Source organism: Lampetra planeri, chromosome 50 (genome assembly GCF_965212315.1).
Source record: "Lampetra planeri chromosome 50, kcLamPlan1.2.h2, whole genome shotgun sequence".
NCBI classification, from domain to species: domain Eukaryota; kingdom Metazoa; phylum Chordata; class Hyperoartia; order Petromyzontiformes; family Petromyzontidae; genus Lampetra; species Lampetra planeri.
In genome coordinates, this window is record NC_136156.1 from 6,883,388 (window position 1) to 6,896,750 (window position 13,363).

General features: G+C 47.2%; 1 protein-coding gene across 1 annotated transcript in view; it reads right to left on the minus strand.

The window, feature by feature from the left end:
* Nucleotides 1–13,363, minus strand: part of LIN28B (lin-28 RNA binding posttranscriptional regulator B) — an 89,697-nt gene that overhangs the window by 67,857 nt on the left and 8,477 nt on the right. Inside the window, exon 2 of the mRNA XM_078616213.1 lies at nt 8,444–8,601. Within this exon, the coding sequence (XP_078472339.1) occupies nt 8,444–8,601 (158 nt within the window). The remainder of the gene's footprint in view (nt 1–8,443; nt 8,602–13,363) is intronic.

Genomic DNA, 13,363 nt, shown 5'->3' on the forward strand with positions numbered 1-13,363 from the left:
AGATGCGACTTGTCCACAAATGATAGCTCAACGAAGCGGCTTATCACCACGTGGAAATGTTTCGCAGCCAAACACTCTCAAAGCGTGTTTCTGAATGTGGGGAGGAAAAACACCCGACGACCTGCGTAGAAAATCCACGCGACCACGGGGGGGAGAGACACAGAGAGAAAAACGCGCAAACTCCAAATAGGCAGATTACGCACGAGGTCTGCAGAGGAACTACGCTGCTGTCATCAGCCGGAGATTCAGGCAATGCCACGCCGGGGGGTCTGGTTCCATTTCTGGGGTTCCCCCGAGCGAGACCCCTGAACGAGACCCCCGGTGAGACCCCTCGGTGAGACCCCGGTTTCGAGGCGCGAGACTCAAGCGGACATTTCAAGGAGACGCGGGCGAGGTCGAGAAGGGGTTCAAGATTCCCGCTCACGGTTGCCAACACAGTTGACGATTACCTGAACCGGTTGTGGGCGTCCCCTAGGTCGACTCGGCCTCAAATGAGTGCCTGGTGCGGTGTGTAAACATCGCCACTGTGGCGTGGTGCTGGCCACCCACCCCCTCGTGTGCCGTGCCGGCCTTCATTAGGTGCTACTCGCGAACAGCACCTGCCCCTACAGTCTGTTCAGGCTATACGGGGGATCTTTGTCTTTGTGTGTGTGTCATTGTGCGCGTAATGGAATCGCTTGTCCTTGCGCTCAAGTCTCGTATTTATGAACGCGAATGAAGTGGTGGGTGCGGTGGGGATGGTGGTGGGGGTGGTGGTGGTGGTGGTGGGGTGTGGTGGTGGTGTGGTGGTGGTGGGGTGTGGTGGTGGTAGTGGGTGTGGTGGTGGTGGTGTGTGGTGGTGGTGGGTGTGGTAGGGGTGTGGTGGTGGTGGTGGTGGGGTGGGGGTAGTGGTGGTGGGGTGTGGTGGTGGTGGTGGGGTGTGGTGTAGTGGTGGTGGTGGGGGTGGTGTGGTGGTGGTGGGGGCAGCCACCAGTGTCGGCGACTTGTACGAGCCAATTCATAAAAACAAACCCCACCGCCCACAGCAGGGAGGGGGTGGGTGGGCTGCTTGCTGCTGCTGCTGCTGCTCACATGAATGGGCGAGCGAGCCGAGCGAGCCGGGCGGGCGGGCGGGCTGGTGAATGAATGAATGGACAGAAGGGTGGACGGACGGCCGTACAAACAAGCCGGTTTCGAGGCTCGGCTCACCATATGTCTCATCGTTGACGCAGCCTCTGGGCGGTGTTGTTCCGCCCCCCCCCCCATACGACCGCGTACTGCGGTTGGGGGGGTACAACGGTCCAACTGGGGGGGGGGGGGCGATTACGAGCAGAAAAAAAATACCAAAATTCTCACTTCTACCTTCCAACAAAAAACACAAAACCCCACCCAGCGACTCCTCGTCCGATCCCTCCGGGCATTAACCCAGTCGCGACCGGTATCTGCTGAATGTGGCCTGGGCAACTCCTAGGTTGACTCAGCCCAAGATTCGAGCATCCTAGCTCGATTCATCATACGTGGTGGTGGTTGTGTACCAACAATCCTATTTGTTTGGGGAGAGCAAACACGTGACCTGTTCTTGACGACAAGTTGAATGCGTCTGATTGCCGAGGATGTCAAACGCTCTCCTGGTTTGAAATGAAATCTCGTTTTAGAGTCTTACTTGAATTAGTGACCTCATCGCAAGTGCTGTCATGTGTGTGTTTTGCGCGCTGCGCTACAGACCCCACGCCCCGAGTTCGATTCCCGCTCACAGCCACCAGCGACGGTTATCTGTACCGGTACTGGGTCCCCTCTAGGTCGACTCAGCCTCAAAGGAGTACCTAGTGCGGTGTGTAGTAAATATCGCCACTGGGGAGACAAAGGCGACCGGGCGTGGTGATGGTCACCTACCCCCTCGTGCGCCGTGCCAGCCTTCATAGGTGCTCGCTAACAGCACTTGCCCCAACAGTCTGTTAAGCCTATGGGGGGGACCTTTGTCTTTGTATGTGTGTACACTTTAGACATGTCCCGCGTAAACGTGGGACTGCAGTACATCACGCTGGATGTGCACACGCGCGCACACACGCGCGGGGGTTATGTAACCGTTCCACGATTACGTAACGCACGCGGAATGCCCAGCAGCCCCATGGTACCTTTGGACAAAGCTTCCTCCTCCTCCCACCACCACCACCACCACTAAAAACCACCTTTTGGCCACACAGAGACGGCCGTTTTCCACGTGCACGCGCGCTCACACTCGTACCGGGGTGAAAGACATTGAACACGCCACGGTGGCTAGGAGATGTTCACTACCTCGCTTGGTATGCAGGAGGTCGTGGGTTCTAACTAGACCCTGACGCCTGCTGCTGTATATTTGGAGTTTGCGTGTCTCTCTTCGCGTGCTCGCGTGGATTTTCCCTCCGGGTCCTCTGGTTTTTTCCTTCCACATTTAGAATCAACATCACGCGTTTAGAGTGTTTGGCTGCGATACATTTCCACGTGATAAGCCACATCGTTGAGCTGTCATTTGTAGCCAGATCGCTTCTGAAAAAGAGCCATACAGCTCAGTGGGCCCTACCTGGTAAAATAAACAATTTATTATTTGGGTCTTTCGGTAAAGTCACGTAGATAGATTTCGATTTAAAGCATTTCGTGACTGCAGGGATTCTTCTTCTTGGTTCTTTCGGTAAAGTCACGTAGAAGGGAAATAATAAAAATAAAACATAATACAATTATTTTATGTTTGATTTTTATTATCATGTTTTATTTTTATTATTTTATTATTTCCCTTCTACGTGACTTTACCGAAAGAACCAAGAAGATCACGTAGATAGGTTCAAAATTAATTAAAAAAAACCACGACGTTTCGAAAAATATTTACAATATAAACAATATATACTTTCGTTTAATAGTTTTAACATACACACGGTACACGTACTCCGCCTTTGAACATCATCTCCCTGCATGCAGGGGGTGTGCATGATGTCATGGCAAATAGAATAACCTATAGGCGCTGAACCTAAAGGCACTGTCACCACTCTCGTCAACTCCACGGCGGCGATAAACAACAGCAGAAAGCAGCAGCAGCAGCAGCGAGACGACCTCACAGAGTTCAGAGGCCACGACTGGACAGAGGGAACCGGGGAAAAGGAGGAAGGAATGGAAGAGAATGGGGGAGGCCTTTGCCCAGAAGTGGGAAGTTACAATAACAACAACAATAACGAGTGAGCAAAAGATTCAACATCGTCCTTTGCACACGTACAGCGGAGTAATTTTTGAAGGTACTGTGATTACCAAGTTATAAATAAAGAGCTTATTTTTTTTACGGGAAATACCAAAGGGTTTGGTACTCAAACGAAACTGAATGCACCACCATCACCGTGGCACCATCCCCCGCTCACGAAATTCCGCGTTCCCACACTGCGGAATTTCGTGAGCGTTTCTCACCACCTTGGTCACGAAAGAAGGGCGAATCGTTTCTCTAGGACTCACAGATGCCGCTTGATTTACACGCCGCCACGGCCCCAGCGAAGGGCCAACTCACGTTGACAATATATATAATCATTCGGAGTGTCCGAAATGGACATCTGGACACGCGGGAAAACTTGCCCTTTTACCACCTATTGCTCGTAAAGTGACTCAGTGCATCAGCAACTGCTGCCGCGGGCGACGCGGTCATCAACCCCCGCCCCGCCTCTGTCCACCCGACGGTACAGATGGGTACAGTACAGTTGGTAGGTCGGCAGGCCGCGAGTGGTGGTGGACTTTTCTTTCGGATGGATTAATAACAGCAGATTAAAGTTGTCACTTTAGATTTGTGTTAAAAAAACAACAACTAGTTTTTACTTTTTACCAGGTAAGGCCCACTGAGCTACGCAGCTCTTTTCAGGAGCAACCTGCCCATCGCGAATGATAGCTCAGCGAAGTGGCTTATCACGTGGACATTTACAGCGCGATGTTGACTATAAATGTGGAGGGAAACACGGGAGGAACCGGAAAAAAATCCGCGTGACCACTCGGAGAGAGAGAGAGCCACGCAAACTCCAAATATACAGCAGCAGGTGTCAGGGTCGGGATCGAACCCACGGCCTCCTGCATACCAGGCGAGGGAGTTAACATCTTGCCATCAGCGGCACCCTGTTATCCGCTTGAATTGTCCGTTCAAAAGCAGAGTGGACCTCGTCCATTCATCCTTTCGAAGGAGTACAGAGAGCAGCAGCAGCGGGTGTTTACAATCGGGTCGATTGGTTTGGGATTCGTGGTGGGGTAAAGTGTGGGCATACTCCCACTTCTCCCAAGACGCGTGGCCAGTGTGGATGAGGAGGTCAAAATAGCATCTTGTGGGGGCTCCCTCGAGGTCCCCTAGAACAGAGAGAGGTTTCCACGACTTAAACTATTTTATTATTTACCGGGTAAAGCCCCGGGGAGCTTTGAGCTCTTTTTCAGAAGCCACCTGGCCACGTCGAATAAGCTCATCGAAGTGACATCACACGCGGGGGAATTTATAGCATCAGCCAAATCGCATGAATGTGTGTTTTATTAAAATATAGAGCGGAAACAAACCCAGAGGAACCCCGGAGAGCAATCCACTCGATCGTGGGTAGAACATGCCGACTGCAAACATACATCGGCATTGTCGGGGTCAAATCCGTGACCTCCTGCGTACCAAGTGAGGGAGATAAATACCGACCGCGATCGTGGCACCGCCGATTTCAGATGTACATTTCATGCCTTTACCGAACCAACAAAACAAGATCCCCTGTTTAGCCTTAATAGACTTTTGAGCCAAGTGCTGTTAGCAAGCACCTATGAAGCAGGGGGTAGGTAGCCAACACCATGCCCGACCATCTTTGTCTCCCCAGTGGCAATGTTTACACACCAGGTACTCATTTGAGGCCGAGCCAACCTAGAGGAGGCCCAGGATCGGGTTTCAGACAATCGTCACCGGTGTCGGTGGCGAGCGGGGAATCAAACTCGGTTCGCCGGGTTCGTAGCGCGGCGCGCAAACCACTGCACCACCTGCAAACCCACCAACAACAAAACACACGGAGAGAGCCTTGAAGACCCTGAACCCATCCAGTAATCATCTACAGGCCAAACGAGAGGCCCTGTTGTCTTCCCGGGCCCATCCCCCACTGGCCGCCAACGCCACTCAATTTTCCGAATACTGTCGAGTAAAAGTGAAGAGTCGTTTTAAGAGGTCCTCTCGCTTGTCCTTGACTAGTCAATGATTCAACCGGTCTCTTGCACCATCAATTCCCCAACCCCGCCCAGGGGCCCCCGCGCTGATGACGAGAGACAAAGAAGGGCTCCAGGAAAAAAAACTCCGCAGAACTCCAGGCACAAGAGAACCACAGTACGGGGGGGGGGGGCAGCCAAGCTGCTACGACTACTTCTACTACGCATGGCCCCCTCCATTAAGGCGCAAGAACCCCCACGTCTATTGGTTGTTGTCAGACCCTACCGATTCAAAACCCGGGCCGACGTCATTAGTGGTGGAGCCGGCACACTGAGCACCCTAAGCAATATATAAATACGTGCGCAAATATGGATATGTCACGTGACTGCACAAATATTACAAGCTGGGCAAGGGATGCAAAGCCAATTTCGTCACAGTTGAGTTACCGACTACTGTAATTACAATTTAATTAATTATAGTAGTCAAAGACGCCCCTCTGCGTCACCTCCAACGGACTGTTGGGGCAAGCGCCGTGAGCTCGTAGCGCCTACGAAGGCCGGCACGGCACGGCAAACGGGGGATTGGGTGGCCAACAACTAAGCCTGGCCGCCTGCGTCTCCCCAGTGCTGATGGTTACACATCGCACCAGGTACTCATTTAAGGCTGAGTCGACCTAGGGGAGGCCCAGGACCGGTGGAAATATTTGCCGCTGTTATTGGTCGTGAGGGGGAATTGAATTCGAATTGGCAGGTTCGAGTGCGCTTATCACTACACCACCGCTCCACACAGTCGTGATATTAGTACAATAGATGTTTTATTTATTTACTAGCCTATAGCCCGTCCAAGGACGGGTGTATTGTAGTAAATCTGAAACTTGCAAGCGAAAAGCAGACCGCAATGTGATAATCATTGCATTCATTCGCGTGCAATTTTTAAGGGCGCGGTGACACAGACCTATTTCATTAAAATGTTATAATCCCTTGTTCATCGTGACGTCCTTTTTACTTCGATGTCTCAACAGCGTTACAGAGATCGCGTGACGTGAGGGTTCTGCCTTTATAGTGAGGGTTGTGAGTTGACGCTGAGGAGGGGGGAGGAGGCGCCTCGCCCCTCCATGTGGAGTGACGTCACCCGTTCATAATTATTAATGAGGGGGGGGGGGGAGTCCATGTGGAGGACGTCACCTGTTCATGATTATTAATGAGGGTGGCTGCTCAACGTGGAGTGACACACACACACAATTCTTGGCTCATTATATTCGTAATAATTATAAGCATCTGAGTTCAATATAGTTCAACCCTGTTTCATTCATGCACACAAGGTTCCTTTTAGCTGCCTGGAGTCATAAACTTTCGCTTAGTTTGCATATGCTGAGAGCAGCCACTGGTTATTATTCTCATAGCGAATGAGTCATTAACCTCAACAAACATTTTGCGATCGTAAACATTTAGCCGTAGGTCTTTAAAAATAGACTTTGCTCAAGCGCCGGAATCTGTCACTCAATCACTCGGTGGCTATTGCTTAATCATCGGCCTCCATTACTGCAAATGTAACGCAACAGACGGGGGAACATGGGGAGGATGGGCGCTCACGGTGGCAAGATGTTAACTACCTCGCCTAGTAAACAGGAGGTCGTGGGTTCAATCCTCGACCCTGATGACTCCTGTATATTCGGAGTTTGCGTGTTCTTCCAGTGGTCACGTGGGTTTTTCTCCGGCTCCTCCCGTTTCTCCCATCACGTTTAGAATGTGCGTTTAGATTATTTGGTTGCGATAAATGTCCACATGATATTCCAACTTTGTTGTGCTATCAATTGTGGCCAGGTCGTTTCTGAAAAAGAGCTGTATATAGCTCAATGACTTACCCACGACTTTCCTGCATACCAGCACCTTGTGAACGGAGCTAACATCTCGCTACCGCGACGCCCCACGGTCAGGTAAACAATCCATGGCATCATCTTGTTCGTGAGAAGACGGTGGGGATTCTCAGCTTACACTTCTGTCCGAACGAGGATTTTAATTCATTGAACGTTTCCTGCACAAATCAAGAGGAAAAAGGGGCCGACACCCCACGGAGCCTGCTGTCGCTGCTGCTGCTGCTAACCGTGGCGGTCGTCGCATCCGTACGTAGCTGTGCACGCATCACGGCTGCAGATCCCCTCCCCACTTCCCCGACTGACAGCTAAACAATCGGCCGCGCAATGCCATCAATCCGCACTGCAGCACGGCGGTCAAATTTCACGGTAACGGAACAGGCCGCAGGGAGAAGGACGAACCCCTGAGATTGCCGTCATTTATTGCCGCATGAACGCAAATGATGCCGCGTCGTTCAATTTAACGTCTAGGCATCATATTGGCGTGTTTAGTTTCTGTATGTATTGTATGATTTTGAACTTATTTTTACACTTTACATAACCAATTGTGCTAGTTGGACGTGCGGGGGCAAGGACCACGAAAAAGTGTGACTCGCGCAGCGTGCGTTAAACTAAAACTAAACTATCTTGAATTTACCGGGTAAGGCCCACTGAGCTATACAGCTCTTTGTCAGAAGTGACTTGGCCACAAATGATTGAGAGCGAGACGCGCAACAGCAACGCTGTCCACTGCGTCGAACACGCCACCGGCGTTGGACCCGCAATTCCACCAACGCGGTAACCTGCCACGCCGATTGGGACCTGCTCGGCTGTCTACATTTTATCAACACGATAATGAGACCTACGCAACATCTGCATGCGCCGCTGTGCCCTTGTAAACTCTTACTCGTGCACCCGCGGGGGAGTGGAGAGGCGACTCACAAAATCCATTCACGACGTCTCACGGCGGTCAAGCGTGCACGGCGCCAGCCCACGTTGGCACACGTGGGAGACAAGGAAGCTCCCCGGGCATGGCCGACGGAATGGGCCCTAGCGCGGTTGGCATAGGCCTTCGCGTGGGGAATCAAGTGGATGCCCCCCACTTGTCTTATTCCTCCCCCTGGCACAAGGTTTCCTCCGGCCCACGAGTTCTGATATGGGGGTGCGGGGGAGGGGGAATTGCGTGCCCCTAATGCCAACATTTAATCACCATGAATGGATTCAAAGTTATACTCTTTGAGCCAAGTAAAAGGAGAGAGAATAACGACCACAAATTTACCAAAAAACACTCGACCCATAATTCCACGGGTTGTCATCGACCAAGACTAAGCCTTTCGCTCAAAATAAAAACGCTGAATAAATTAACGCTGGCACGAGGGAGGAGGAGGGGGGGCAGGTGGGTGGGCGAGCGGGTGGGGGAGGTAACCCGACAATGGCCGATGGGCACTCACTTGGTGGACAAAGACGTCTTGCGGCGGGTCGACCGGCTGGCCCTCGCGGTTCGTCATGGCAATGAAGCCAAAGCCCATGCGCACGTTGAACCACTTGCAATAGCCTGTGCCGTGAAACACCTGCTGGCCCTCTTCACCCGGCCCTCGGCTCGCCCCAGCTGCGTACGAGCACACACGTACGCACACACACAGACACTGATGTCATGGACACGCACGTACAACAGGTACCGCGTGGACACGGCAGGGACCGAGGAGGGGTGCACAACGATTACGGTTGACTTAACACTGCGAGTTTACGTGGCCACGATTATCCGAGTTTATTTGATTTGTTGTTACACGGATGGTGCCGTTTAGCCAGTCCCCCCGGATAGTTTACAAATGGAGATCTGCGGTGGTGCACGAGCGCAGAAACAAAATACAAAAGCATCAACATTGCGGAGAACGAGTAATGGGTCCCTTCAGGAATATTGCACAACTAGCAAGCGAGGTGTTTTCATGTCGTGAAATAAAACACTTGCGAATCAACAGAAAAAAACTGTGCAAATATAATACGAGAGAAAGAGATGCCAGAAAAAGTTAGGTACATATGTAAGTAACCTCTATATTCTAGTCTTCTTCTTTTGTATTAATAGCAGCAGATTAAAGATCTAGTCTAACAGGGGTACTATCATGATTTGTAGGTAGATTTTTTTTGGGTTAGGCCATGTAAAATGTATAATAATACTCTTTGTTTTCATGAGCGCCTTTCATACCACAAGGTGCAAAGCCACTTTGCAAAAGTTACAAAGATAATTGTCGAAAACTACTGCTTAAATTATAATACATAAGAAGCGTAAATTAATTAAAACTGTACTACAATCCTAAGATGTCAGAATTAAATTGGAAGGCAAAAATTCTGTATATAGGCCTCAGGCCTTCATTTAGAAGTGGCCACTGTCGTGGGGGCGTGGAAAACTTCGCAGGGCCCTAACACAAAAAAACCAACCTCTGACAAAATGTGTGTCTCATTCAACTTTGGTTGCTCAAAATTGGTTGTGAGAATCGCCCTTCAACTTCGTTTTAACACGTAGGCTTTCGTGACCAATATTATCCATAAGAGGTTTCTTGGGTTAGATCGCGTAAATATAAATGTGTCGTTAAACCCGCCACCACCCTGTGACAATAACAATTGGCGTGCCGAACCGCTTGTGCACCGCGTGGCGATGGAGTTTTTTGTTTGGCTGTGTCAAGCCGGTGGACGGTCCATTCATAGTCCACAACAACAACAAAATGGCCCAGAGAATTACGTGGCCTAAACCCGCAAAATCTACCGTGAAACAATGATCAAGGTTGGCATCCTATAATCTGTCATGGTGATACAATATACATATTTGCGACGTGACACCTGTTGCCATGTCAGTATTCCCGTAACTTTATAATTGTATTTCGCATTTAATTTGTAGTGGTTTTATACTTTGCTGTATTTCCAGTAGGAATGACGATTACTCAGAGGTCCTCCACAACTGCACTTCACTCAACAGAAGCCAGATGCTATAATTATGAAAAAAGTCACAACTTTAGCATCTACAACGCTTTTTAATGGACATTTTGTTAGTTACGCAAAAATAATTTAAACATTCATTTAACTATGAAAGTAATGATGATGGTGTGACAAGTGCCAAACAATAATGAGCAAACGATAATTAACGATATCATTATATCTTAAGAAAAGCAGATTATACAACCATAAAGAATGTTATATTATACATCGTCGTATTCTGTAAACTATAACAATTAAACTGCACAAACATAAATAATGAAGCAGGTGAAGGATCTACTTCATGACAAATAATATAAAATATACAGTCATACACAAGTCCACAAAGCATTGGCCCTTCTGTATTGGTGTGTGTGAATAGGCATCTGATCCATCGTATCATGTAGTGTATAAATTAGGGATGCATTGCCGATATTGGCTTAATATGAACGATCCAAAAATAAAACTGTGCCTAGAAATGAAATTTTGGAAGATACACATTTTATTGTGGTTTATTTCCTATTCATATGAATGTACGAGGTCATATTAGCTCAATTCCTCGCTTTTCCCACCAAATCGAGGCGTTCCATGGCATAGGGGTGATGTCACGTTTTGTTAGGAGATGCGATTATTGCACAGATGTGAAGGGTCCGTACATCTAAAAAAAACGACATCTTAAAATTGTACTTAAACATTTTGAAATTGGAATTCTTTATATTACATTTTTTTAATTTATAAGCCCAATTTCAGAGTTTATTTCTTATTTTTTTTATTAAATGTATTACATTTCAATTACTTTAATTGTTAATGTCCTATATTAAATGATTTTTTTTACATTAATAACTACGTAATTTTTTTTACGGGAAGGGCAAACGATAGAAAAATACAGCTATAAACGTGAATACGTTTGGAAATTGATAATTAATGCAAAAGCGATATTGTGTGACAGCGGATACATTTTGTTGGGAAAAGCATCGAGGTAGCAACATTGGAATGACATCACATTGTCAGAACAATCCAAGAGCAAAAACATTTTCGGGATCTTCCGAACTTTCCGTATCAACGGAAAATAACCCAAATATTGGAAACAATCAAATGACGTAAATATATAGAGTAATACTAATAATTACTTCGGCAAAATAATTCTAGTTCATTGCCAAATACAAAATATAATAAGTCCACCAACCAATGATCCTTCTGTATTTATGCATGCATATATATACAACTTATGTATCTTATTATGGTCTTTACAAATACATGTGTGGGAAAAGCTTTTGATTTTTAAATGCCAGATTCTGGACAATTTCAGATCATTCAACGTGACGTAATTGTTTAACTCTTGCTGACAAGAGTGGCGTCATCCGATGCCACAACGACACTGTTGTTGTTGCATCGGATGAGAATAGCATGGAAGTGACGTTTACAAGTGTCGTAGTTTCCTGTGACGTCATACTTTGGAGTCAATCCAAAACAAAAACACGTTTTGGGTCGTGTAACCGTAACCAATGGCCGATTTTCATATTTTTGTTGTTATTTCTGATTAACTTGAGACTCAAGAACGCGGCCACACATACATATATACGTTCACTATTTAAGCGCACTTGCTTAAGCGCTTATGCTAAGTAGAAAATCATATTGTGAGCTCGAGGGGCACATTGCAGGTCGACAAAATATCTGCCTCATGCCAACAATAACTGAGTTCAACCAATGCCAATATTTTTAATCCTACCACCTATTGCCCTTCTGTTTTGACTCAAGTATTTATGAAAATTTTGATATATTGGCAACGGCTCGGTGATGCCTTCAGTCACTAAGTTGACAATATATTAAATCTATATATTTTTAAAAAGCAACGTTGGCCCAACGTCCCAAGTTTACTGGGTGTGTAAATATTTAAAGTACAGTATCAAATTGCTGTATAGGCAGATTGCAGGTAATGAGCAAAGCATCTGCATCGTGAACAAAACATAAACATGAATTCCACAAGTCAATGGGCCATCTGCATTGAGGCATGCATGTACCTCTATGTATGTATATATATGTATCTTATGAAACGTATTGCAGCAACCATGCATGTATCCATTTAAACAACCTACCGATGCTGGCTACTGCATTGGCAGTGGTGCACATATAACAAAACATTGAACACATTGGTCAATGTGTGGTCTTAAAAGGAAATACTACTTAACAGGTGAAATTTCGCAAACGCAGCATATTATAGATTTAGTTTGGTAAGGCCACGACTTCATTGACGAACGTGTAGTTTTGCGTCAATGGTTGAGTTTCGTATTTTCACATAGACTTGTTTTTCTCCTTCTAATAATGTTCACCATTTAAAGTGCGAAGTGGTTTAACTCGTAACATTAAGTTCAATCGTCAACCCCAAAAAGTAATTCTTCGAATGTGACTTTGTTACCCATTGCTGACGTCACGTCAGTCACAATGACATCACGTGACAATTTTAGGGAGGACAAGCGCAGGAAGTGACGCAGCGGAAGTGACGCCAATCGGCACGTCACAATTTCGGATTGACCCAAAACAATGACGGTCCATCCGTTGTCACCACGCGTTCGATGTTTAGGATTTGTCTGGTTAACGTGAAAATCAGCGATTAAAACACATCCCTCGTCCGCGTGTTCACAAGTGAAACGTCCTGTCCGCCTTGTGAATATAGGTCGAGGGATTTATAAACGAGCAGGCAACATTAAATACCACTGCAGCACTGAATTGAGTATTCTGCATCGAACGTTATCCGCGCCGTGTTTAAATAATGTAAATGATGCCGATTAAAACATTTGACGAGAGTTTATGGTATATAATGGGCACGGTGGAGAAAATGTTACATTATTTTTGGCAATGAATCGCACGTTTGTATACTCCCAATCCTTGACGCGAGGTGTGAGAGATACACCGCATATTAGTATGCACATAGTATGCGTACCAAAATCATACGAACTAAAATCACTTTGTACGCGCCAAGGTTACATATACGTACACACCATGCATATTGAAATAACGCAATCATTAATACCGCATCGTGTACACACTGCATAGACTCAATGTTATCCCTACATCAATTACCCCGCATGTAAATTAGAATGTATATACATTTAAAAAGATAAATAGATACAAACCAATTACGTAATACTTTCTTACATTGTAATCCCGAAGACGTTGCAATTAACTGCACACACACAATACAATTGCGAGCCTGATATCCTGTTCGTTGCCACGACAATAACACGTGCCCCATTCATTCGCGTATGCACGGACACGGACATGTACGACGAACCACTTGGTGCAATTTTGCGTTGCGTCACACGCGCCGACGTTCATTCTTTGAGCGACCTCACAACCCTCGGCGGACAGCAGCATCATCATCATCACCCTCGCGTCCACACTCC